The sequence below is a fragment of the Podarcis muralis genome, chromosome 2, assembly GCF_964188315.1.
Source record: "Podarcis muralis chromosome 2, rPodMur119.hap1.1, whole genome shotgun sequence".
Lineage (NCBI taxonomy): Eukaryota > Metazoa > Chordata > Lepidosauria > Squamata > Lacertidae > Podarcis > Podarcis muralis.
The window spans coordinates 126,288,762-126,315,940 of record NC_135656.1 but is presented as its reverse complement, the minus strand read 5'-3'; the positions used below and the strand labels follow the sequence as shown (position 1 = coordinate 126,315,940).

Sequence of the window (27,179 nt, the reverse complement as noted above, 5' to 3'; positions counted from 1 at the left end):
CGGTGAGTGGATTCGTTAGGCCTTCCCTCGGTCCCGCGCCCCCTCCACCAGCTCCTGTCCTGTCCCCTGCCCCGGATCCTGGCGGTCGGGGAGCCCGAGGTTCGGGGTAGTAGAAGGGAATGAGAGTCCTCTCTAATTGTTCCTCCTGGGCTCTGATCTCGTCATATGGAGGGGGTCTGGTTGGTTTCAAAACAGCCATTTGACGGGCAATTTGGGCTTGCTGGCGGTGAAATAGTTTGCGGGCTTCAACGAAGACATTTAGGTAGTATAATTGTCGAGGCTTCTCGTCGGCTAAATAGGACTTAAGTGCTTGCATTCTTGCGATGTTAAAGGAACCATGAGGCGGCCATTGGGAAAGTGGTTCCAGGTGGTGGGTAAAAGCGACCCACGAGATGTTACAGAGATCCCTCTGTTTGGATTTTGAGAGTCCCTTTCTCCCTCTCAATTCCTTCCAGTTGTGGAGGACAAATTGCAGAGGGGTATCGGAGTCCTCTCCGGAGCGGAAAGGCTTCATAGAAGCCTTGTCGCCAGGAGGAGTCCAGCCAGAGTGTTGAGAAGCGTGGGCTCCCATTACTCTATTCTATGAAAACGGGGTTCTGCTAACGATGCGCACTACAGACAAAAGGATGGACAGACGAAGGGGAGACACAAAAAAATAAGGGGAAAAGAAAGAGAGAGAAAATAGTGTTCTTTCAGTAATTTAGGTACCTCTGTCTATTTCTATTGAACTTAATCCTGCCTACTATCGAACCGTAACTAACTTATCAATGATTCTCAAACATCAGTCTTGAACTCGCGGGTCCCTCTCTCTACCCGATGCACAAACATAAATCCTCAAATTTTTCCTTTTTTACTGCAGTACTGCTTACACAACTGGTCCTAGTGTGGGGCCCCAATCCGTGAGCCGCCCCTTCTACCCTCCACGACAGCCTCCTGCCTAGCCTTTGAGACTAAGTTCAGAACCCTTACTGGACGCTTGCGCAGTGCATTGCCAGATCAGGGTCCGAGAAAATGAGAGCTTGGAAAGGAAACAAACGACCTTGCGTTCTCACGTACCCGGGTCATCCCTAACAAAGGTCGCCGGGCAGGAGGGGCGGCTTCGTTTGCATAATTAGGCGAGAAAAGGAGAGAGAGAGAGAGAGAAAGAATGCTTGGACGCCTCCGGACGACTCCGAGAGAGGGACGTCAGAGAAAAAGTAATAAAGGGTCACGCTTCCCCGGACTCAATTCCAAGACGGGAAGCGGGGGAGAAAAGGACAGATAGATTTAGACGTACCTGGACGACTCCGAGGGGTAACGCCGGAAAACAGTAAAAGTACCACAATTTCCCCGGACACGTTCCGCGTAAGAAATTGAGGGGAGAGACAGAGAAAGGTTTTGACGTTCCTAGACGACTCCGAGGGGCAACGCCAGACAGTAAAGTTCCGCGATCTCCCTGGCCACTTTCCGAAAGGGGAGGATCGGGGTAGAAAAGGGACAGAATTTAAACGCACCCGGCCGACTCCGAGGGGCTACGTCAGAAATGAAAGAAGGAAAGTCTGGCTGTCGTGGGGACACTGCTTTTCCAACCCCCCTCCCAATGTGTTTTACTTCAAACCATACTCACGTTCGAAGATGTCCCCCGCAGATCCCGGGATCCTTTTCTTTTAGCCGGCTTTTACCTCGCCTTTGCTCTCTCTGGTCAGGCTTCTGGTGACGGTTGATTACCGCCCGCAAAGAGGAGGCAGGGAGAGGAAAAAAGGATCCCCGGGCTAAGGTTGCCCAGTGGCGCCCGATCCCCTCTATCTCCCCTCTCAAGGCTTGGTCTTTATTTTGAAGAAGACTGTCGCGACAGGGTTCCACCGTCCACGAGGTGAAACAAGATGGAAGCCCCGGACAATGGGAGACCCCAACTTTTATTAACCACTAATCCCCTTGACTACACCCCCAGAATTACATCATATTTACATCATGATTTTATTAAAGAACAGGAGGAGTCGAGGAGGAGCTACCCAGGTAATCTGAGTATCTTGACACCTGGCAGAGACCTCCTCTCCCCCCCCCCATGAGTCATTTCCAGGAACAAAGGAAAGGGCGAAGTCTTCCTGCCCCCTGAGGGGAATCCGGCCAGGGTCCTTTGTCGGAGTCTGTATGGAATACACTATCGTATGCAGTTTATTGTGTTTCTGATAGCATTTCGTCTGGGCCCATCACGATGGTTATCAAGGTTGCCCCGCCATCCAGAGAAGGGCAGCCATGTACGTGACTGCGCGGTTCAAGGATTATGGCCGATGAATCCCAGTTCACCCCCCTTTGATAGTCCTTGTAATATGCAGTGTAATAAAAGTGGTCCGGTGAAAATCCATGGTGCGGCTGATTTTTGGTGAATTTGTAAAGTATACAGTCACTGAAGTTCAAAGTACTTTCCCTTTTCGGAAGCAACTTGCAACATTTTGATTAGATCAGTCACGGTCAATTGAACTCGGAAACAATGTATTGAGAACTGTCAAAAGGTGAGGGAGCCGACGCTCGCAGCCTGCAGTACCAGCGTAGCCGCCACAAGGGGCGCTGTTCGACAATGCTGATTGGTTGAGGCGGCCGCCGTTTGACCTAGAGTTCGGTCGTCCGGTCTACTCTCAATAAGGATAGGGCGGCGCGGAGCGCTAGAGCAGAGAGCTGTCAAGCCAACGCTTCCTTATTTACGGAAGGCTTTAAGAGATGGCCCTCTAAAGGGACATCTCTAGGGTCAGGAAGGGGAGATACGTGTACGTGTGGATGCGGTGCTTGTGCAGTACGTGTTACTGACAAGGGGGGGTGATTTCCGGCAACATATTAGTCTCAAGATTATTCAAAAATGTGGCATCACCAGCTCTTCTGCTTCCACATTCAGCAACACCTCCAAAAAGTCCTCAATCCAGGTTTCCGGAGGCGGCGCGAAACGGCAATGGCGGTCCTCTTCAGCTGCTGAAGAGGGGCTCCGCGGAAAAGGGTCGTGCGCTACGGCACAGCGACGACCCACTCAGAAAATCCACGGGTAGAGTGAGCCTGTGGCCGTGGGATTCGGCGGGCACCAGGAGCGACCTCGGAAACGCAGAAGGGACCCCGTAAGGGGCTCCGGAACGTGGAGGGGGTAGCGGTGCTGTGAATCCATCGCTCTTTCCGCGGAAGTGAAGCCGCGCGGCTGCTGCTGATGAGCGCTGACCTTTCTTCTTTGAACATTTGATTGGAAACAACATACTCGTGAGTAAGAGATTTGAGACTCTATTTGAACAGTAAATTGTGAATTTCGGCTGAAAGCGGGAGACGCTAAAAAGGAAGTCAGTCTTCCGTCCCTGTTTAAAGTGCTGAGCAAAGTCTTTCTAAAACGGAAGCATTGAAAGGAGTTAAAAAGAACCTGGAATTTACCCTGCAAATTCGGAATTGATTGCCAAAAAGTTAAAGACAAATTAAGACTGTACTATAAGTGGACAGAGACTGGGTTATTCCTCTTTCCTCTTTGTGGATTATAAAGTTAAGAGACCCAGCTCTCGGGCTGGCTGGATACAAAGTAACATCAGACTGTGGTGACTGTGTATAGGGATACAAAGTTTCATTGGGCTATTTTGTAAGTTACAAGAAAGGAACTGTTGCAAGCACCTTTGCAAGGATTTTTTATACTCTGCAGTTTAAAGGGAATTTAGAGGGTTCCCCCCCTCTGTTTTGGATTTACTTTACTTGGGAACTTAAAGGAAAATTTCCATCTTTTCTCTTTAACCTCTGGGGTGCTCCCCCTGCTGGATTGTAGAACTATCAGTCTCTGAGAACTGCTGGTTGTTTTGGAATTTTTTTTATGTCTGGATGTTTACTTTCTGGATTGCTTTTCCCATGGGATTTACAATTTGACCTTGAAACATAGACAGCTGTGGAATGAGTGGTGCAGGAAAAACAAGGGCCGGCAAAAAAGCAAAACAAGCTGAACTATTGCAATTAACTTTGCCTGTGCAACATCGTAGGTCATCGGTCCCAATTGTGACGGGTCTGCAAGAAGGACAACCTAAACAGCCAGTTTTGGAGGATATGGCTGCAGGAGGGCTAGACCCTATTTCTAAAGAAATATTGGACCAACTGGCAGCTTTAAACAAAAAAGCTGATGAACAAGCGGCTAAATTTGACCAGGTGACAGCTACAATTAATAAATTGACAGACCAAGTTGCTCAAAATACACAGGCGATAGGAAATATTGAAAAGACCTCAACAGAGAGTCGAAAACTAGCCAAGGAAGCAAGTGCAAAAGCAGACCAAAATACAAAAAGGATAGAGGAACTAAGAGGAGAAGTAAGACCACTGAGTAGACAAGTTACTGAACAGCAGGCCTATCTGTCTATGGCGGAGCTGAAAAGCAAAGAAAGCAATCTTAGGCTTAGAAATATCCCAGAATTAGAAAAGGAAGATCTGACCAGCTTTTTGACTGCAGAAATATCCAAGTTCTGGGGTTTGGCAGAAGAGAAGGACTTTAAAATTGTCACCGCCTTTAGACTGGGAAGAGTGGCCAAAAAGGATAAACCAAGAGATTGCTTGGTCATATTGAGATCCAAGCAAGAAAAAGATAATATACTCGGCCTACATTTCAAAAACTCATTGGTGATACAGGGAAAGACAGCAGAAATCTTCAGAGACATACCAAAACAGCTGCTGGACTTAAGAATTATATATAAAGATCTGGCAAGATTACTCAGAAACAACACAATTCCTTACAGGTGGGAATTCCCCCAAGGCCTATCTTTTAACTGGAAAGAGAAGAAGGTAAGAATCAGAACAGCAGAGGAGCAAGAAAAGTTCCTGAACGACCACGGGGCGGACCTTCGGAAAGGAACAGCAGGTACCTGGCCACCCCCCTTGCCTGGTCAAAAAGATCCACCTCCAGGAATAGACGACAAGGGAGACAACCCTATTGGCTGACAAACTGATCCAGGATGTCTCTGCAGCTCTTCAGTTGGAACATTCATGGTGCAAATTCCCCCGAAAAAAGGAAAAGGATTTTTCATATATTGAGGAAAGAACAACTAGACGTCATTTGTCTTCAAGAAACTCATGTAACCAGGCTCCACAGAAGAGTATTAATTAACAAGAGACTAGGCCAAGAATTTATCTCATCAGACAAAGTCAAGAAAAGAGGAGTAGTGATATATGCTAAGGAGAGCCTAGCACCAAAATTTGTGTTCAAAGATGAACAAGGAAGAATTCTGGCGATTGAAATACAAACACAAGGAGAAAAATTTCTGATAGTAGGAATTTACGCACCGAACGAGGGGAAATCAGAATTTTACAAGAAACTGCATGAGACAATGCTGGACCATGTTGACTATAATAACATCATCCTGATGGGAGATATGAATGGGGTTGTCTCCACACACATGGACAAGTCACAAAACCAAAACTTGACTAAAGATGGCAGACTACCAAAGACTTTTTTTGAACTTACAGACAATATGGACTTGATTGACATTTGGAGGGTAAAGAACCCTCTAGGTAAAGAGGGAACATTCTTTTCTGAGGCCCACCTATCTTGGACACGAATCGACCAAATCTGGATATCTAGAGGACTGGCACCTAAGACCAAAAAAATAGAAATCTGCCCCAAAACTTGCTCCGACCATAACGCCTTGAAAATGGATTTGAGACTCACACCAGCTGGATCCTTCAGATGGAGAATGAATGACTCTTTGTTTAGAGATCAGGAGATTGTAAAGAAGGCCCAAAAAACGATGAAAGACTATTTCGAAATAAATTTGAACACTTCGGTGGAAAAGAAAATAATCTGGGACGCAAGTAAAGCTGTTATGAGAGGGTTCCTGATACAACAGAACACTATTAGGAAAAAACTCTGGAATGGTAAAAAGGACAAGATTTTGGAAAAGATAAAGGACGGAGAGAGAAGGTTGAGACTTAACCCAAAATCAAAAGAAGTTTTAAGAGAAATAAAATTCCATCAAGCACAATATGCGAAAGTGTTTCCAGAAATATTTCAAAAAATTGTTTACCCAAGGACCCCAAGTGGAGACTGAGATAAATAAATTTTTAAAAAGCTACGGCCTGGAAAAACTAACACAAGATAAACAAACAGCCCTGAACTATAAAATAACACAACAGGAAATTGAAAGTTCCATTCAAAACATGCAATTAGGCAAATCCCCGGGCCCAGATGGACTTACCTCCAAGTATTATAAGACATTGAAGGAATACTTGACTCAACCATTGATGGAGGTATGCAACCAAATTATGGAGGGGAAGGGGGCACCAGAATCGTGGAAAGAGGCATTCATTACTTTGATACCAAAATTGGAATCCGAAAAGACTCAACTTAAGAACTATCGTCCTATCTCACTCCTAAATGTGGATTACAAGATTTTTGCTGACATTTTGGCAAACAGATTGAAAAAAGTTTTAAACGAAGTAATTCATAAAGACCAAGCAGGCTTCCTCCCTGGCAGACATTTGTCTGACAACACTAGGAACATTGTGGATGTCCTGGAACTACTACAGACAAATTTGAATACGAAAGCAGTTTTGATATTTATAGATGCGGAGAAGGCCTTTGACAACATATCTTGGAAATTTATGAAGAAAAATTTGGAAGGGATGGGAGTGGGAAGGGCGTTTCAAAATGGTATTGAAGCAATCTATTCAGAACAAAAAGCTAAATTGATAGTAAACAATGTGGTGACAGAGGAGTTTAAAATTGAAAAAGGAACACGACAGGGGTGCCCCCTATCACCCTTGCTATTTATTTCTGTCCTGGAGGTGTTGCTGAACTTGATTAGGAAGGACCAGCGGGTGGAAGGAATACAGGTCGGAGGAAAACAATATAAACTGAAGGCCTTTGCAGATGATTTGGTTTTGACATTACAGGAGCCAGAACCCAGTACAAAAAGAGCTTTAGAACTAATCTCTGAGTTTGGTCGGGTGGCGGGATTCAAGTTAAATAAACAAAAAACTAAGGTTTTGGTGAAAAACTTGACACCTTTAGAAATAGAGGGGTTTCAGAAGGAAACGGAGTTAAATGTGGTTAAAAAAGTGAAATACCTGGGGGTTAATTTGACTGGGAAAAATTTGAACTTGTTTAAAGATAATTATGAAAAATGTTGGTCTGAAATCAAAAAGGACTTAGAAATCTGGTCAAGACTGAAACTTTCCTTGTTGGGAAGAATAGCAGCAGTCAAGATGAATGTATTGCCAAGAATGCTGTTTCTGTTTCAGGCCCTGCAGATCGTGGACAGGGTGGAGTGTTTTGGAAAGTGGCAGAGGGACATTATGAAGTTTGTCTGGCAGGGCAAAAAGCCCCGGATAAAACTTAAAATACTAACAGATGCAAAAGAAAGAGGGGGATTTGCCCTGCCGGACTTAAGGTTATACTATGAGGCTGCATCCCTCTGCTGGATGAAAGATTGGTTTTTGCTAGAAAACACTGATGTCCTAGATCTGGAAGGGTTCAACAATGCTTTTGGATGGCATGCATATTTGTGGTACGACAAGGTAAAGTCTCATAAGTTATTTAAAAACCATATTGTCAGGAAATCTTTGTTTACTGTCTGGACTAAATACAAGGACTTACTTGAAAACAAGACTCCGAGGTGGCTGTCACCAATGGAGGCTAAGGCCACAAAAATACTTAATATGGGGGGTGGCTGGGCAAAATACTGTGAAATAATAGAAAAAGTAGGGGACACTTGGAGGTTGCAGAGCTTTGAAAAATTGAAAGGAAAGGTGCGAGACTGGTTTCATTACGCCCAAATTTTAGAGATCTTTAAAAAGGACAAAAAAATTGGTTTCCAGGTGGAAAAATCAAAATTAGAGTCAGAACTACTTGAACCTAAGACGAAAGTGCTTTCAAGAATGTATAACCTGTTGCTTAAATGGAATACTCAAGATGAGACAGTTAAATCAGCCATGATAAAATGGGCACAAGATATTGGATACAACATTATGTTTGAAGACTGGGAAAGGTTATGGACCACCGGTATGAAATTTACGGCATGTAGTGCCTTAAAAGAAAATATTATGAAAATGATGTACAGGTGGTACATGACCCCAGTCAAACTTGCAAAGATATATCATTTGTCTGATAATAAATGTTGGAAATGTAAGGAGGCTGAAGGAACATTCTTTCACCTCTGGTGGACATGCCCGAGGGTGAAGGCTTTTTGGGAAATGATTTATAACGAGTTGAAAAAGGTATTTAAGTATACCTTTCATAAGAAACCAGAAGCCTTCCTCCTGGGCATTGTGGGCCAGAGAGTGCTAAAGAAAGATAGAACTTTCTTTTTATATGCAACTACAGCAGCAAGAATTCTTATAGCCAAATACTGGAAGGCACAGGAGTTACCCACACTGGAAGAATGGCACACGCAACTGATGGACTACATGGAATTGGCTGAAATGACCGGCAGAATCCGAGACCAGGGAGAAGAGGCAGTGGAAGAGGACTGGAAAAAATTTAAGGACTATTTACAAAAACATTTAAAGTTATATGAATGTTGAGAATTTGCTAAGTTTTGAGAAAAACATGCTTCAGTATTGAGATTCGGAAATGATTGAAACTAAGTTATGTTTGAGAAAAGTTTAACTTTTAGAGTAAATAATTAGATGAAAATACAAATACACATGAAACAAGGTTTTAATTTGCTGTTGATTTTTATTGTAAAGAATGCAGGGATGGAGGATGTGGGGAAGTCCAGTAGATGTTGAAAAAGGATTTGAAAAAGTGAATCTTTTTTTCTTGTTTCTCTACTTTGTAAAAAAAAAAAAAAAGCTTTTGTTGTGTTATTGACGATGTATTAATGTTGTACTTTGACCCTGGAAAACAAAGCAATAAAAAATATCTAAAAAAAAAAACAAAAAGTCCTCAATCCAAGGCAGACTATTGTCCTTTAGTTGACATATACTCTGGAGGTGACAATCCTGACTAGTCAGCTGACCTGGACCCCAAGGAACCCCATAACTCAGACAGCCCAGGGTCCTTGCACTTGAGAAATCTAGGGAAGGACCTACTTGACACAACTGAAAAGAATTGATTGCATGTCTTCTGTGCTCTGCCATAAGAAGCCCAGAATGAAATATTCTCCAGATTGGACCTCTGACGTTCCTGCCTAATAAGTTTGAAGAAGGAACACAAGGGCTCATGCAAGTAGAACTTGACCCTTTGTGCTCCAGATCCAGCCCACCAGATATTCCAGCATGAATTTATGGGCTGAAAAGCCACCTCCTCCCACCAGCAGGTTAATGAACCCTCTTTCCTACCAATTGGAGATGAAGAGCTTCCCCAAAGATTTGGTCCCCATGCAAGAGGCAAATATGGCCACATCTGCCTGGCTGATGAGAGAGCTCAAAGAACGTCAACAGGACACTCCACAGAAAGCACCAAGCATGGGGCCACTTACATGTATTAGCTACTCGTCTGTTTTCTGCCCATGCTCTGATGTTGCAGGTTTCAGGCTTAGGGACAGGAAGGTGACTGGTTTTGGCACCAAGTTGTGTCCATAAGCCCCACTGAGTTCAAGGGTTCTACCTTGAGGTCACTACTGGACAGACCCTGCCAGCCTTACAAAGTGGGGTGATTAGCAAACAGGGGAAATTGAAACCACTGAGAGGTTTAGAAATGGGGCTTCTGTTGGGAAGGGGCTGCCCCATTTGTGCTTCTCCCGGGGCAGGAGACTATCTAGGGCAGGAGAATCCCTGCAGGGCCTCTGAGGCTCCCTTTGCTTCTTCCTCTCTCCCAGGACCCTGCAGCTTCTTTTGGCTCCTCGACTCCTCAGGAAGGATGAAGGAGATGGATCCTGCAAACCTAGCGAAGATGGAAGGGGGAAGATGGAGGGTTGACCTGGTCAGGTTGTCTCCTGCATCCCTCCCCACAACCTCTGAGCGTTCCCTCCCAGGGACCTCCGAGAGATCTGGTGAGTCCCAGGGGAGGGGAGATGGGGATGTGGAGGGATGGAGCCAGAGAGGAATTGGGGATTCCTCAGCTAGGGGGTGGGGGGAGGCAGGCAGGCGGATGGAGATGGAGAAGGGGGGCACCTTTTCGGGCTCCCCCACCTGCCTGCCTGCCTGCCTGCCTGCGACTTTGTCCTCTGCAGGCAATTTCAGCTAGGAATAGATTACAGCTCCCCGGCCAACGTGATGTGTTGGCGGCTCAAAAGGTCTAAAACCAGTTCTGTGATCTGAATGCCCTGCCAATGTCAGACAACTCACTGATCCATCGCGCAGCACTGGACTCCTTAAAGGAACCTGATCCTGCTGTGCAGTGTGAACTCAGATGGGGCCTCCGTGTGTTGCCTTTTCCTCTTCTTTTTGTATAACTTTTATTAGCTTTATAAAACAGGGAACATAGGAATAATAAATGATACAAATATGTAGGCTGAGTCTGTATATCTCAAACCTTCTCATCTGTCTACATCCTCTGTTCCCAAAGGTGTCTTTTCCCTCCCTCTGAAGGGGGTTTATTTCCTTGACCCAAAGCCCCCTCCCCAAAAAGGAAGGCAGCATCTGGATCCCAAGGAAGAGCAGAGCTGCATATTTCCTGCCATCTCGCCCCCTCCCTGGCTTGGCAGAGAGGACAAGGGAGGACCCTCTGCTCCCCGACTTGGGGGTCTCCCCCCATCAGGAATGATCTGAACAGGGACCCCCATGCCCCCTCCCTGCACCCCAGGTAGTGGCATAACAAGGTCAGGGGGTACCTGGTGTGGAAAAGTTTTTGTCACCTCCCCAATAGTGACTTCTTCTTTTTTTTGCCTACAAAAATGTTTTGACTTTATTTCATATTTTCTTACAAAGGATTGTGGATTCTGGGCCTCCAATAACAAGTCGGCCACTGTGGACAGTTACTTAAATCCACAGGATGCATTGTGTTTTGGCTTGTGTTATTTTATTTATATTTATTATTTATTTCATAAAATTTATTTTAAACAACCTGCAAAGTTGTTTACCAATACAAAAAACAACACCACCACCACAGCAGTAAAATCAATAAGAATTAACAAGCCTACTTTAAAACAGAGAAAAGCTAAAATATTAAAAGAGATTAAAATTACTTCAGCTTCCTAAGCATCTGGCTAGGCTTCCCTAAACAAGAATGCTTTTAGCAGGTGCCTGAAAAGCGTCTAGCAAAAGAGCAGGCTGCACTCACCGCCACAGCTTAAGAGGCCTGAGGGAGGCTTCCGGGACACTGCTGCTGCTGCTGCTGCTCTAGTGAGTGCTGGGTGGGCCGCTCCCTTTCCTGCCAACTCCATCTGGCCTAGGGGGCGGAGCCTGCACTCACCGCCATAGCTTAAGAGGCCTGAGGGAGGCTTCCGGGACACTGCTGCTGCTGCTGCTGCTGCACTAGTGAGTGCTGGGTGGGCCGCTCCCTTTCGTGCCAACTCCATCTGGCCTAGGGGGTGGAGCCTGCACTCACCGCCACAGCTTAAGAGGCCTGAGGCATGCTTCTGGGACACTGCTGCTGCTGCTGCTGCTCTAGTGAGTGCTGGGTGGGCCGCTCCCTTTCCTGCCAACTCCATCTGGCCTAGGGGGCGGAGCCTGCACTCACCGCCACAGCTTAAGATGCCTGAGGGAGGCTTCCGAGACACTGCTGCTGCTGCTCTAGTGAGTGCTGGGTGGGCCGCTCCCTTTCCTGCCAATTCCATCTGGCCTAGGGGGCGGAGCCTGCACTCACCGCCACAGCTTAAGATGCCTGAGGGAGGCTTCCGAGACACTGCTGCTGCTGCTCTAGTGAGTGCTGGGTGGGCCGCTCCCTTTCCTGCCAACTCCATCTGGCCTAGGGGGCGGAGCCTGCACTCACCGCCACAGCTTAAGAGGCCTGAGGGAGGCTTCCGGGACACTGCTGCTGCTGCTCTAGTGAGTGCTGGGTGGGCCGCTCCCTTTCCTGCCAATTCCATCTGGCCTAGGGGGCGGAGCCTGCACTCACCGCCACAGCTTAAGATGCCTGAGGGAGGCTTCCGGGACACTGCTGCTGCTGCTGCTGCTCTAGTGAGTGCTGGGTGGGCCGCTCCCTTTCCTGCCAACTCCATTTGTTCTAGGGGGCAGAGCCTGCACTCACCGCCACAGCTTAAGAGGCCTGAGGGAGGCTTCCGGGACACTGCTGCTGCTGCTGCTGCTCTAGTGAGTGCTGGGTGGGCCGCTCCCTTTCCTGCCAACTCCATCTGGCCTAGGGGGCGGAGCCTGCACTCACCGCCACAGCTTAAGAGGCCTGAGGGAGGCTTCCGGGACACTGCTGCTGCTGCTGCTCTAGTGAGTGCTGGGTGGGCCGCTCCCTTTCCTGCCAACTCCATCTGGCCTAGGGGGCGGAGCCTGCACTCACCGCCACAGCTTAAGAGGCCTGAGGGAGGCTTCCGGGACACTGCTGCTGCTGCTGCTGCTCTAGTGAGTGCTGGGTGGGCCGCTCCCTTTCCTGCCAACTCCATCTGGCCTAGGGGGCGGAGCCTGCACTCACCGCCACAGCTTAAGAGGCCTGAGGGAGGCTTCCGGGACACTGCTGCTGCTGCTCTAGTGAGTGCTGGGTGGGCCGCTCCCTTTCCTGCCAATTCCATCTGGCCTAGGGGGCGGAGCCTGCACTCACCGCCACAGCTTAAGATGCCTGAGGGAGGCTTCCGGGACACTGCTGCTGCTGCTCTAGTGAGTGCTGGGTGGGCCGCTCCCTTTCCTGCCAACTCCATCTGGCCTAGGGGGCGGAGCCTGCACTCACCGCCACAGCATAAGAGGCCTGAGGGAGGCTTCCGGGACACTGCTGCTGCTGCTGCTGCTCTAGTGAGTGCTGGGTGGGCCGCTCCCTTTCCTGCCAACTCCATCTGGCCTAGGGGGCGGAGCCTGCACTCACCGCCACAGCATAAGAGGCCTGAGGGAGGCTTCCGGGACACTGCTGCTGCTGCTGCTCTAGTGAGTGCTGGGTGGGCCGCTCCCTTTCCTGCCAACTCCATTTGTTCTAGGGGGCGGAGCCTGCACTCACCGCCACAGCATAAGAGGCCTGAAGGAGGCTTCCGGGACACTGCTGCTGCTGCTGCTCTAGTGAGTGCTGGGTGGGCCGCTCCCTTTCCTGCCAACTCCATCTGGCCTAGGGGGCGGAGCCTGCACTCACCGCCACAGCATAAGAGGCCTGAGGGAGGCTTCCGGGACACTGCTGCTGCTGCTGCTGCTCTAGTGAGTGCTGGGTGGGCCGTTCCCTTTCCTGCCAACTCCATCTGGCCTAGGGGCGGAGCCTGCACTCACCGCCACAGCTTAAGAGGCCTGAGGGAGGCTTCCGAGACACTGCTGCTGCTGCTCTAGTGAGTGCTGGGTGGGCCGCTCCCTTTCCTGCCAACTCCATCTGGCCTAGGGGGCGGAGCCTGCACTCACCGCCACAGCTTAAGAGGCCTGAGGGAGGCTTCCGGGACACTGCTGCTGCTGCTCTAGTGAGTGCTGGGTGGGCCGCTCCCTTTCCTGCCAATTCCATCTGGCCTAGGGGGCGGAGCCTGCACTCACCGCCACAGCTTAAGATGCCTGAGGGAGGCTTCCGGGACACTGCTGCTGCTGCTCTAGTGAGTGCTGGGTGGGCCGCTCCCTTTCCTGCCAACTCCATCTGGCCTAGGGGGCGGAGCCTGCACTCACCGCCACAGCATAAGAGGCCTGAAGGAGGCTTCCGGGACACTGCTGCTGCTGCTGCTCTAGTGAGTGCTGGGTGGGCCGCTCCCTTTCCTGCCAACTCCATCTGGCCTAGGGGGCGGAGCCTGCACTCACCGCCACAGACAGCCCCGTGGTTTTCCCCGGAGCTGAGGGTGATGAAACAATCGTTGAGACGGCTAGAGCGCCGGTGGCGGAAAACTCATTCTGAATCAGACCAGACACAGGTTAGAGCTCAACGTCGAGCCTACCAAGTGGCAATGGCAACGGCGAAGAAGACATTCTTCGCCGCCTCCATTGCATCTGCAGAAAACAGCAGCAGGAGACTTTTTCAGGTGGTTCGCAATCTATCGGAACCACCTGCACCACCGGGGCCTGGTAGGGACCCCAAGATCTCCTGCAATGCTTTTGCAAAGTTTTTTGCAGATAAAATCGCTCAGATTCAGAAGGAGGTAGACTCCACTGTGGGAGCAGGGCCAGGGCAGGGGAGTGCTAGAGTTCTGTCTGGTCCTGTTACATGGGATCAATTCCAATCTGTTACCTCTGAGGATGTGGACAGGCTGCTTGGACAAGTGAAACCGACCACCTGTCTCCTTGATCCTTGCCCATCCTGGCTGATAAAAGAGAGCTGGGAAGGGCTGGGCGATGGGCTCTGCGGGGTGGTGAATGCTTCCCTCCGTGAGGGAGCCTTCCCAGACCCGCTGAAAGAGGCGGTTATTAAACCGCTTCTTAAAAAACCATCTTTAGACCGGCCAATTTGGCCACAATGGCCAACTATCGCCCAGTCTCAAATCTTCCATTCTTGGGCAAGGTGATTGAGCGAGCGGTTGCCGAACAACTCTAGGCACGCCTGGAGGAAGCGGACCATTTGGATCCCTTCCAGTCGGGATTCAGGCCTCATCATGGGACTGAAACTGGCTTGGTCGCGCTGGTTGATGATCTCTGGCGGGCTAGGGACAAAGGTGAGAGCTGTTTCCTAGTTCTGCTGGATCTCTCAGCAGCCTTTGACACCATCAACCATAACATCCTTCTGGACCGTCTAGAGGGGCTGGGAGCTGGGGGCACTGTCATACAGTGCTTCTGCTCCTTCCTCCTGGGCCGTGTTCAGAAAATGGTGGTGGGGGATGAGTGTTCAGACCCCTGGGCCCTCACTTGTGGGGTGCCTCAGGGTTCCATCCTCTCCCCCATGCTTTTTCATATCTATATGAAGCCGCTGGGAGAGATCATCAGGAGGTTTGGACTGGGTGCTCATCAGTATGCGGATAACACCCAGCTCTACCTCTCCTTTAAATCAGAACCAGTGAAGGCAGTGAAGGTCCTGTGTGAGTGTCTGGAGGCGGTTGGAGGATGGATGGCGGCTAACAGATTGAGGTTGAATCCTGACAAGACAGAAGTACTGTTTTTGGGGAACAGGGAGCGTGTGGGTGTGGGGGATTCCCTGGTCTTGAATGGGGTAACTGTGCCCCTGAAGGACCAGGTGCGCAGCCTGGGAATCATTTTGGACTCACAGCTGTCCATGGAGGCGCAGGTTAATTCTGTGTCCAGGGCAGCTGTCTACCAACTCCACCTGGTACGCAGGCTAAGACCCTACCTGCCCGCGAACTGTCTCGCCAGAGTGGTGCATGCTCTAGTTCAGTGTTTCCCAACCTTTTTTGGGCAAAGGCACACGGAGGTAGGCTGGTGTGCCGTGGGAGGGAGGCAGGCGACACGGGCGGCGAGAGGCGGGGCGGCGGCGGCGAGCACACGCGGGGCGGCGAGCGAGCCCCCCCCCCATCCCATCGCCGCTCGCTCCAGTAGGCCGCCCCGCGCGCCGCCCCGCCTCCCTCCCACGGAACACAAGGCAACGTTCCGCGGCACACTAATGTGCCGCGGAACACTGGTTGGGAAACACTGCTCTAGTTATCTCTCGCTTGGACTACTGCAACGCGCTCTACATGGGGTTACCTTTGAAGGTGACCCGGAAACTGCAATTAATCCAGAATGCGGCAGCTAGACTGGTGACTGGGAGTGGCCGCCGGGACCACATAACACCGGTTCTGAGAGATCTGCATTGGCTCCCAGTACGTTTCCGAGCACAATTCAAAGTGTCGGTGCTGACCTTTAAAGCCCTAAACGGCCTCAGTCCAGTATACCTGAAGGAGCGTCTCCACCCCCATCATTCAGCCCAGACACTGAGATCCAGCGCCGAGGGCCTTCTGGCAGTTCCCTCATTGCGAGAAGTGAGGCTACAGGGAACCAGGCAGAGGGCCTTCTCGGTGGTGGCACCCGCCCTGTGGAATGCCCTCCCATCAGATGTCAAAGAGATAAACAATTACCTGACATTCAGAAGACATCTTAAGGCAGCCCTGTTCAGGGAAATTTTTAATATGTAACACTGTATTGTTTTTAACACTTGATTGGGAGCCGCCCAGAGTGGCTGGGGAAACTCAGCCAGATGGGTGGGGTATAAATAATAAATTATTATTATTATTATTATTATTATTGCAAGAGGCGGGAAGTTCCAAAGGGCAGGTGCTGCCACACTAAACCACGCAGTGCTGGAAAGGGGGTGAAAGGCAAGCGGCCAGCCTGGCAGGGTTGTGGAAGGAGGAGCTCCTGGGAGGAAAGGAGGTGCCGTGGAAATGCCATTCTAGAAGTAAAGAGCCTCCGTCTCTCACTCCTCCTCCAAACAAGAGCCAGGTGTGTGTGTAAACATCTAGAGTGAGGGGGGAAAGTATTTGATCCCTTGCTAAATTTGGTTTTTTTGCCCTCTGACGAAGAAATGCTTAGTCCACAATATTAATGGTAGGTTTATTGTAGCTGTGAGAGACAGAATAACAACTGGGAAACCCAGAAGACAAAAGTCAAAGATTGATGAGATTATTTTTGGAGTGGGGATTCTTGTTCCTACTTTTCTCTCTTTTATTTATTCCCAATATCATCCCGATCTTAATCCTTCATCTTATCTTGACAGCCACTGGCATGCAACTTTCATCATATTTAACAGATCTATATGTAAATTAACATGCAAGATGAAATTTTTGTTATTCTTCTTGTTGTCCCTCAATTTTTTTCGGTGCAGTCCCTCCTCAGAAGGCCCTATTTCATTCCACCGTCTTACCTTCCAGGACTCTGGGCTGTCTTCCAGCTTTCCTTTGTTTAGTTAGAATTAAGACACATGTAATGCATTTTAATGGACTGATATTTTCCCAAACTGAAGAACCTTCTGGAAGAGACCACGCTGTGCGATAGATTTCACAGTTAATACTTGTTCGGTTCCTCTACAATCCAAGCTTGCTCCCCCTGAGCCCTAAGGGAAGCTTACAAAGATCAAAGATTCACCTTCACTTTTATAAATCCATATATGACAAAAGTCCATGCAAGCAGATGTGGTTTCCTGTGTGAAATATTCCAAGGTTGTGGGACGCGAACGACAATGGCGGTCTCCTTCCCGCTGTGAAGGGGAAGCTCCACAGAAACGGGTCGTCCGCTACGGCGAAGCAGAGACCCACATCGGAAAACCGCAGGCATAGTTAGCCTGCGGCCATGGGACTCGGCGGGCACCATCAGCGCCCCCTAAAACGTTGAAGGAACCCCGTAAGGGGATCCGGAGCATGAAAGGGCTGGCGCGGTGCTGTGAATCGATCGCTCTTTCTGTGGAGTGAAGCCGCAAAGCTGCTGTTGGTGAGCACTGACCCTTTTCCTGGGACTATTCGGCTAAAGAACGCAACAATCCGTGAGTAGGGGGAAAGATCGATTTGGGGATCAACTTTAAATTGAAATTTCGGCTAAAACGGGAGACGCAACCAGGAAGTCCGTCTCCCGGTACTGCTTAAAAGATCTAAAGCAAAGATTTTAAACTTTCTAACGCCTTTGAAGCTGCGCTTTAAAAAAGAAACCAATCCGAGCATCAATCAAACTTGATTTTGTTTCAACACTATTTGACTTTATCTTTCTATATTTGGACGTTATCGTACCTCTTCCTTAGTGGATTTATAAATCTTTCAAGAAACCCTGGCAGTTGGGCTGCCAGACTGTCAAAACTGTTAGTTTGTGGACTTAGCTATTTGGATTGCTACATTGGACTGTTACCTGAGCTGCTGAACTGATACATTGTTTTATGGAACCTGGCACTCTTTGAGACATTGTAAGTAACCTAAGGATTAACTCTGCTAAGATTTAAAGATCTGAAGGACTTTTTGGATTTTGAAGCTGTTGGACATTGTTATAAATGCTTAAGGGACTTTGGTGAGCTTGAGAAATTCTATATGAACAATAACTTTGTCTTCTCCCTTAAGATACATTGAAACTCCCTCTAGAGGAATTGTGGATTATAACTACTGGGGAATTGTTTTTCTTCTTCTTCTCTGTTTATTTCCTGGTTTGTGGATTCCCATGGGAATAGTTCACTGACTGACCTTGACACGTAGACAGAACTGGGATGAGTGGAACTGGGAGAACAAGATCAGCTAAAACTAAAACACAACGAACTACTGTAATCTCACATCTGCGCAGATCATCGGTTCCTATTGTATTGGCACAAGAGGAAGAATTAGAGCAAGCCAGGCCAGAAGGAATGGCTGCAGGAGGGGATTCCCCCTCAGTACTTGATAAAATTTTTGAAAAATTGAAAGGCCTGAGCAGGCAAGTATCTGAACAATCTTCCAAAATTGATCAAAACACAGCTAGTGTTAACAATCTAACCCAACAAGTGGCTTTAAACGCACAATCAATTGGGAAGTTATTTGAAGCTACCACAGAAAATCGTAAAATAGCTGAGGAGGCTAAACAGAAAGCAGAGGCCGTACAAGAGGAAGTAAAACCCATGCGCAAGCAGATGGTGAACATCAGGCCTATCTGTCTATGATAGAATTACGAAGCAAGGAGAATAATTTGAGATTGAGGTCAGTCCCAGAACTTGAAAAAGGGGACTCAATTGATTACTTGATAAAAGAATTTACAAAATTTTGGCCTTTGGAAGAAGATAAAGATTTTAAAATTGTAAGTGCATTCAGACTTGGAAAAGTAGTGAAGAAGAGCAGGCCTAGAGACTGCCTGATTTCTCTGAGAACGAAGGAGGAAAGAGATAAAATACTGAGTGCACACTTCCAAAAATCACTTGAAATTCAGGATTTGAGAGTGGAAATCTACAAAGATATTCCGAAACATCTACTGGAACTTAGATCTTGCTACGCAGACCTTGCTAAATTGCTAAGAAGCAACACAATCGTCTTTAGGTGGGAATTCCCCCAGGGACTATCTTTTACCTTTAGAGGGAAGAAAGTGAAAATCAAAACAGCTGAAGATAAGGAAAAGTTTTTGAGTGACCACGGTGAAGACCTTCAGAAAGGGACTGTAGAAGAACTGGGAGCCTCAGGCTCTGTGCTACCAAAACTGTTACCTACACCTTCGGGGCCTGAAGACCAGGAGAAAGAGACACCACCACAATAGGGATAATAGAACTGTCCAGGATGTCTCTGCAGCTTTTAAGTTGGAATATTAACGGCTGTAATTCCCCGGAAAAAAGGAGGAGGATCTTTCATTTATTAAAAAAGGAACAATTAGATATTATCTGTCTGCAGGAAACACATGTGATCAGGCTCCACAGAAAAGTGTTAATTAATAAGAGACTAGGTCAAGAATTTATTTCATCGGACCGAGTGAAGAAGAGAGGAGTTGTGATATATGCAAAGGAGAGCCTGTCACCAAAATTCCTTTTTAAAGATGAGCAAGGAAGAATTTTGGCAATCGAAGTTCAAACACAAGGGGAAACATTTTTAATTTTGGGAATTTATGCACCGAATGAGGGGAAATTGGAATTTTACAAGAAGCTGCATGAGACAATGTTGGACTTTATGGACTATAACAACATCATTATGATGGGAGATATGAATGGGGTGGTGTCTACGAACATGGACAAAGCCCAAAATCAAAGTATAACAAAAGAGGGCAGACTGCCAAAAACTTTTTTTGAACTAACTGACAATATGGACTTGGTGGACATTTGGAGGACAAAGAACCCCTTGGGAAGAGAGGGGACATTCTTCTCTGAAGCCAAAATGACATGGACAAGAATCGACCAAATCTGGATAACTAGAGGACTGGCACCTAAGACTAGAAAGGTGGAAATCTGCCCAAAAACCTGCTCCGACCATAACGCAGTAAAGATGGAAATGAGACTAACTACAACCGGCTCCTTTAGATGGAATCATAGAATCATAGAATCATAGAATCATAGAGTTGGAAGAGACCACAAGGGCCATCGAGTCCAACCCCCTGCCAAGCAGGAAACACCATCAGAGCACTCCTGACATATGGTTGTCAAGCCTCTGCTTAAAGACCTCCAAAGAAGGAGACTACACCACACTCCTTGGCAGCAAATTCCACTGTCGAACAGCTCATACTGTCAGGAAGTTCTTCCTAATGTTTAGGTGGAATCTTCTTTCTTGTAGTTTGGATCCATTGCTCCGTGTCCGCTTCTCTGGAGCAGCAGAAAACAACCTTTCTCCCTCCTCTATATGACATCCTTTTATATATTTGAACATGGCTATCATATCACCCCTTAACCTCCTCTTCTCCAGGCTAAACATGCCCAGCTCCCTTAGCTGTTTTCCTCATAAGGCATCGTTTCCAGGCCTTTGACCATTTTGGTTGCCCTCCTCTGGACATGTTCCAGTTTGTCAGTGTCCTTCTTGAACTGTGGTGCCCAGAACTGGACACAGTACTCCAGGTGAGGTCTGACCAGAGCAGAATACAGTGGCACTATTACTTCCCTTGATCTAGATGCTATACTCCTATTGATGAGGCCCAGAATTGCATTGGCTTTTTTAGCTGCCGCGTCACACTGTTGGCTCATGTCAAGTTTGTGGTCAACCAAGACTCCTAGATCCTTTTCACATGTACTGCTCTCAAGCCAGGTGTCACCCATCTTGTATTTGTGCCTCTCATTTTTTTTGCCCAAGTGCAATACTTTACATTTCTCCCTGTTAAAATTCATCTTGTTTGTTTTGGCCCAGTTCTCTAATCTGTCAAGGTCGTTTTGAAGTGTGATCCTGTCCTCTGGGGTGTTAGCCACCCCTCCCAGTTTGGTGTCATCTGCAAATTTGATCAGGATGCTCTTGAGTCCATCATCCAAGTCGTTGATAAAGATGTTGAATAAGACCGGGCCCAAGACAGAACCCTGTGGCACCCCACTAGTCACTCTTCTCCAGGATGAAGAGGAACCATTGATGAGCACCCTTTGGGTTCGGTCAGTCAGCCAGTTACAAATCCACTGAGTGGTAGCATAGTCAAGACCGCATTTTACCAGCTTCTTTACAAGAATATCATGGGGCACCTTGTCAAATGCCTTGCTGAAATCAAGGTAGACTACATCCACTGCGTTCCCTTCATCTACCAGGCTTGTAATTCTGTCAAAAAACGAGATCAGGTTAGTCTGACATGACTTATTTTTCAGAAATCCATGCTGACTATTGGTGATCACAGCATTCCTTTCTAGGTGCTCACAGACTGTTTGCTTAATGATCTGCTCCAGAATCTTCCCTGGTATTGATGTCAGACTGACTGGGCGGTAATTATTTGGGTCCTCTCTTTTCCCCTTTTTGAAAATAGGGACAACATTTGCCCTCCTCCAGTCTGCCGGGACTTCGCCTGTTCTCCAGGAATTCTCAAAGATGACTGCCAGTGGTTCTGAAATCACATCTGCCAGTTCTTTTAATACTCTTGGATGCAGTTCATCTGGCCCTGGAGACTTGAATACATCTAGACTAGCCAAGTATTCTTGTACTATCTCCTTAGTTATTCTGGGTTGTGTTTCCTCTGCTGAATCATTTGCTCCAAATTCTTCAGGTCGGGCATTGTTTTCTTTATCAGAGAAGACTGAGGCAAAGAAGGCATTGAGGAGTTCAGCCCTTTCTGTGTCCCCTGTTTGCATTTCACCATCTTCTCCTCTGAGTGACCCCACGGTTTCTTTGTTCTTCCTTTTGCTACGAACATACCCATAAAAGCCTTTTTTGTTGCTTTTAACCTCTCTAGCAAGCCTGAGTTCATTTTGTGCTTTAGCTTTTCTGACTTTGTGTCTACACGTGCTGGCTATTTGTTTGAATTCCTCTTTGGTGGTTTCCCCCCTTTTCCATTTTTTGTACACATCCTTTTTTTAATCTTAACTCAGTTAAAAGTTCTTTAGATAGCCACCCTGGCTTCTTTAGGCACCTTCCATGTTTCCGTCTCATTGGTATTGCCTGAAGTTGTGCTTTTACTATCTCCCTCTTAACAAACTCCCAGCCATCTTGAACTCCCTTTCCTTTTAGTATTACTGTCCATGGGATCTCACCCAGCACTTCCCTAAGCTTTATGAAGTCGGCTTTCTTAAAGTCGAGAAATTGAGTCCTAGTATGCTTGGCTGCTCCTTTCCGCTGTATAGTAAACTTCAGAAGAGCATGATCACTCGCGCCTAATGATCCTTCCACTTCTACCCCACTAACCAGGTCATCAACATTGGTTAGGACCAGATCTAAAATGGCTGTTCCTCTTGTTGCTTCTCCCACTTTCTGGACAATGAAGTTGTCTGCAAGGGCAGTGAGGAATCTGTTTGACCTTATGCTCTTGGCTGAGTTTGACATCCAACAAATATCCGGGTAATTGAAGTCCCCCATTACTACTATCTCCCTTCCTTTTGCATGCTTGGCCATCTGTTCCAGGAAGGCATCATCTATGTCCTCCGTTTGGCTTGGGGATCTATAGTAAACTCCCACAATGAGGTCACTGTTATTCTTCTCTCCCTTAATTTTGACCCAAATGCTCTCACTTTGGCTTTGAGGTTCTAAATCTTGGATCTCTTCACAGGTATACACATCCCTGACATATAACGCCACTCCTCCTCCTTTCTTGTCTGGTCTGTTTCTTTGAAATAGATTGTATCCCTCCATTATTACATTCCAATCGTGGGATTTATCCCACCAGGTTTCAGTGATTCCTATTATGTCATATTTAGTTTGCTGTACCAGGAGCTCAAGCTCATCTTGTTTATTTCCCATGCTTTGCGCATTAGTGTACAGACATTGAAGTCCATTAATCATTCCCCCGTGTCTCTTATTTAAGGATTTTCTCCTCCCACCACTAGGTCTGCATGCTCTTTGCTCCATTCGGAAGTTTAATGACACCTTATTAAGAGACCAGGAGATTGTTAAGAAGGCCCAAAAGACTCTGAGTGACTATTTTGAAATAAATTTGAAAACGACAGTGGAAAAAAGAGTAATCTGGGATGCAAGTAAGGCGGTTATGAGGGGGTTTCTGATACAACAGAATGCAATAAAGAAAAGAGCTCAGAATGAGAAAAAAGATAAGATCTTGGAGAAAATAAAAGAAGGAGAGAAAAAGTTAAGACTGAAACCAAAGTCACAGGAGATTCTGAGAGAAATTAAACTCTATCAAGCACAATATTCAAAATTGATAAATCAGGAAGTTGAATGGAAAATCAAACAAATGAAACAAAGGACTTTTGAATCGGCAAATAAATGTGGAAAACTGCTAGCATTGCAGTTGAAAAAGAGGCAAAAATTGAATACGGTTACCAACCTAGAGGTTGAAGGGAGAAATATTCAGAACCCTGTGGAGATCAGAAAATGTTTCCAGAGATACTTTAAACAACTTTATACCCAAGGGCCGCAAAAAGAGATTGAGATAGACCAATTTCTAAGAAACAACGGATTACCAAAACTATCTCAAGAAAACAAGACAATATTGAACTATAAAATAACAGAACAAGAGATTGAAGGTGCCATTCAGAATATGCAATTGGGCAAATCTCCAGGGCCGGATGGGCTTACCTCCAAGTACTATAAGATTTTGAAAGACTATCTGATTCAACCATTGAAAGAGGTTTGCAATGAGATTATGGAGGGGAAGAAGGCACCGGAGTCGTGGAAGGAAGCTTTCATCACACTGATACCTAAATCTGAAACTGAAAAGACACAACTCAAGAACTACCGTCCCATTTCCCTTTTAAATGTGGATTACAAAATTTTTGCAGATATTTTAGAAAATAGATTAAAAAGTGTTAAATGAAGTGATTCACAAAGACCAGGCAGGCTTTCTCCCAGGTAGACATCTGTCTGATAATACAAGGAACATTATTGACATTTTGGAACTTTTGCAAATGAACACCAATACAAAAGCAGTATTGATCTTAATTAATGCGGAGAAGGCCTTTGACAATATCTCATGGAATTTTATGAAGAAAAATCTTAAAGGGATGGGAGTGGGACGGGGGTTTGAAAACGGTATAGAAGCAATTTATTCAGAACAAAAGGCAAAATTGATAGTTAATAATGTGGTGACAGAAGAGTTTAAGATTGAGAAAGGAACACGACAGGGTTGCCCTATCTCCCCACTGTTATTTATTTCGGTTCTGGAGGTGCTTTTGAATATGATTAGAGGGGACCGGTTGGTTGAAGGAATTCAGGTCGGAGCTAAACAGTACAAACTTAAAGCTTTTGCAGATGACTTGGTTTTGACATTACAGGAGCCAGAATCTAGTACGAAAAGGGTGTTAGAATTGATTCAAGAATTTGGTCGGGTGGCGGGATTTAAATTAAATAAGCAGAAAACTAAGGTTTTGGGAAAAAAACTTGACAACTTTAGAAAAAGAAAGGTTTCAGAGGGAGACAGATTTAAATGTGGTTAAAAAGGTGAAATACCTAGGGGTTAATATGACGGCTTAAAATTTGAATTTATTTAAAGATAACTATGAAAAATGTTGGTCAGAAGTCAAAAAGGACTTAGAAATTTGGTCAAAACTGAAGCTTTCCTTGTTGGGTCGAATTGCTGCTATAAAGATGAATGTATTGCCAAAAATGTTGTTTTTGTTCCAGACCTTGCAGATTGTGGACAAGATGGAATGTTTCAAGAGGTGGCAGAGAGATATCTCTAGGTTTGTCTGGCAGGGCAAAAAGCCCAGAATAGAATTCAAAATACTAACTAATGCTAAAGAAAGAGGGGGGTTTGCCCTGCCAGACATGACACTGTATTATGAATCAGCAGCTTTCTGCTGGTCGAAAGATTGGCTACTTCTAGAGAGCACTGATATTTTGGATTTGGAAGGGTTCAACAATGTATTTGGGTGGCATGCATATCTGTGGTACGACAAGGTTAAAGCTCACAAAGCTTTCAAGAACCATAGTCAGGAAGGCAGTGTTTAATGTCCAGACAAGATACAAAGATTTATTAGAAAGTAAGACCCCAAGGTGGTTGTCACCAATGGAAGCTAAGGCTCAGAAAAGACTCAATATGGAGGCCAATTGGCCAAAATATTGGGAGATAGTAGAAAAAGATGGAGATACATGGAGATTGCAGAGTTTTGAGAAACTGAAGGCTAAAGTGTGGGATTGGCTACACTATGGTCAGATCAGGGAGGTTTTTAATAAGGATAAAAAAATAGGCTTCCAGGTGGAAAAATCGAAACTAGAAACAGAACTGTTAGAACCAAAAACCAAGGTACTTTCAAGAATGTATAACTTGCTGTTAAAATGGAATACCCAGGATGAAACGGTTAAATCAGCTATGATAAAATGGGCGCAAGACATTGGCTATAACATTATGTTCGCTGACTGGGAACAGTTATGGACCACCGGTGTGAAATTCACGGCATGTAATGCCCTGAAAGAAAATATTATGAAAATGATTTACAGGTGGTACATGACCCCAGTCAAGCTTGCAAAGATATATCATTTGCCAGACAATAAGTGTTGGAAATGTAGAGAAACTGAGGGAACATTCTTTCACCTTTGGTGGACGTGGCCCAAAATTAAGGCTTTCTGGGAAATGATATATAATGAACTGAAAAAGGTATTTAAATATACCTTCTTTAAGAAACCAGAGGCCTTTCTTTTGGGCATTGTTGGCCAAAGGGTGTTAAAGAAGGATAGAACCTTCTTTATGTATGCAGTAACAGCAGCAAGGATACTCATCGCAAAATACTGGAAGACACAAGATTTGCCCACCCTGGAAGAATGGCAGACGCAACTGATAAGACTACATGGAACTGGCAGAAATGACTGGTAGAATCCGAGACCTCGGAGAAGAGACAGTGGAAGAGGACTGGAAAAAATTTAAGGACTATTTGCAAAAGTATTGTAAATTGTATGAATGCTAGAATGATGCAGGATATTAAGATAACATGGCATTAGTGACTTAGCGGAAAGGAGCATGAAAATAACTGAACTATAAGAACAAAGGTGAAATTTGAATAATATTATGTCAAGCTTAAATATCCAAATATTTGATAACAAAGGGCAAACTGGAGACATAATAGTTGAAACGTATAATTTAAAACAAGTCTTGAGAGAAGGTGAAGTATTGCTGAACATGATTTTATAAATGGGAACACAGAAAAGGGAGATGTGAGGGAGTCAGAAAAGAGGGTCATGGAAATTTGGTTTATGAAGTTTAACTATGTGTTATGTCTTTCATATGATTTTTTGTCGGTTGTTTTTTCTTTTTCTGTATGTTTTTTCTCATTTTGGTGATGGTGTTTTTTATTGCTTTTGGGTTGTGTATGTGTATGGTGTTATATTGTTTAAAACCTTTAATAAATATTTTATAAATATTGTCAGAGACGGCCCCCAGGTCCCAGCTCACAGAAGACCAACGCTAGCCAGCAGAACTGTACAAAGTCTTTATTGAAGTTTAGTTCCCATTTTCAAACCCTAGCGTGCGTCTCTACGTCTAGACCCTAGACCAGCGAAGCCTCGTCTGAGTCTCCGCCTCCTGTACACCAGTTTAAGACTCTAGCCTTACTCCACCTCCTACGTTTCTCCTTCCTCCTCTGGGTCCTACTACCCCCCTGGGTGCCTTCCTTCCTGGACGCCTTGGAAGCGGACCCTTCGGACTCCTCCCCCTCTCTTCGGCGTGCTTTGGGACCCGGCTCCCTCTCCGGGCTGCTCATTGCGCCTCCCTCTTGTACATTTGAACTTGGCGCGCGCGCGCTGCCCCCGACCTTCCTTTTGACCGTTTCCTCGCTCTCTGATGCAGGCGTGGCTAACCCTGACTCATGTCCTTCCGCTGACGGAAAGCTGCCTGCTGCCGATGTTTGGGACTCCTCCCCCTTACTGCTCTCCGGTGGGGAAGCTGGTCCCGATTTCCAGCTGCTGCTCTCTGAGTCCCCTCTGGCCCCTCCTTCCTGGGGTGTTCCCTCTGGCAACCCCCTAGCTCTGACCACGGGAGCCCCTTTCTGTGAATCCTCTGATTCGCTGGAGAGACTTAGAGACCTCGGATGGCTATCATCGCTGACCTCTCCCTCGGATTCCTCTCCCTCGGTCTCTAATTCCTCCCTATCCTGTCCCTCTGCTCCCGAAACCCTGACATATATATATATATATATATATATATATATATATATATATATATATATGTTCCAAAGTTGTAATCTGTCGGTTGTCTTCAGCCCTCTTTGAGAGGGACCCCTTTTTTTCTAATGTGCCATCATTTGCGCCGTTTTAGCATCCTAGGCCGAAAACATATTTAATCCTGTACAGTGGTACCTCGGGTTACATATGCTTCGGGTTACATACGCTTCAGGTTACAGACTCCGCTAACCCAGA

At 46.4% G+C, this 27,179-nt stretch overlaps 1 protein-coding gene across 1 annotated transcript in view; it reads left to right on the top strand.

The window, feature by feature from the left end:
* The first annotated feature begins 9,720 nt into the window (after positions 1–9,720).
* The window catches only part of LOC114592649 (uncharacterized), a 207,434-nt gene continuing 189,975 nt past the window's right edge, over positions 9,721–27,179 (top strand). The window contains exon 1 of the mRNA XM_077923124.1: positions 9,721–9,908. Coding sequence (XP_077779250.1) covers positions 9,776–9,908 — 133 coding nt within the window. The 5' untranslated portion in view covers positions 9,721–9,775. The remainder of the gene's footprint in view (positions 9,909–27,179) is intronic.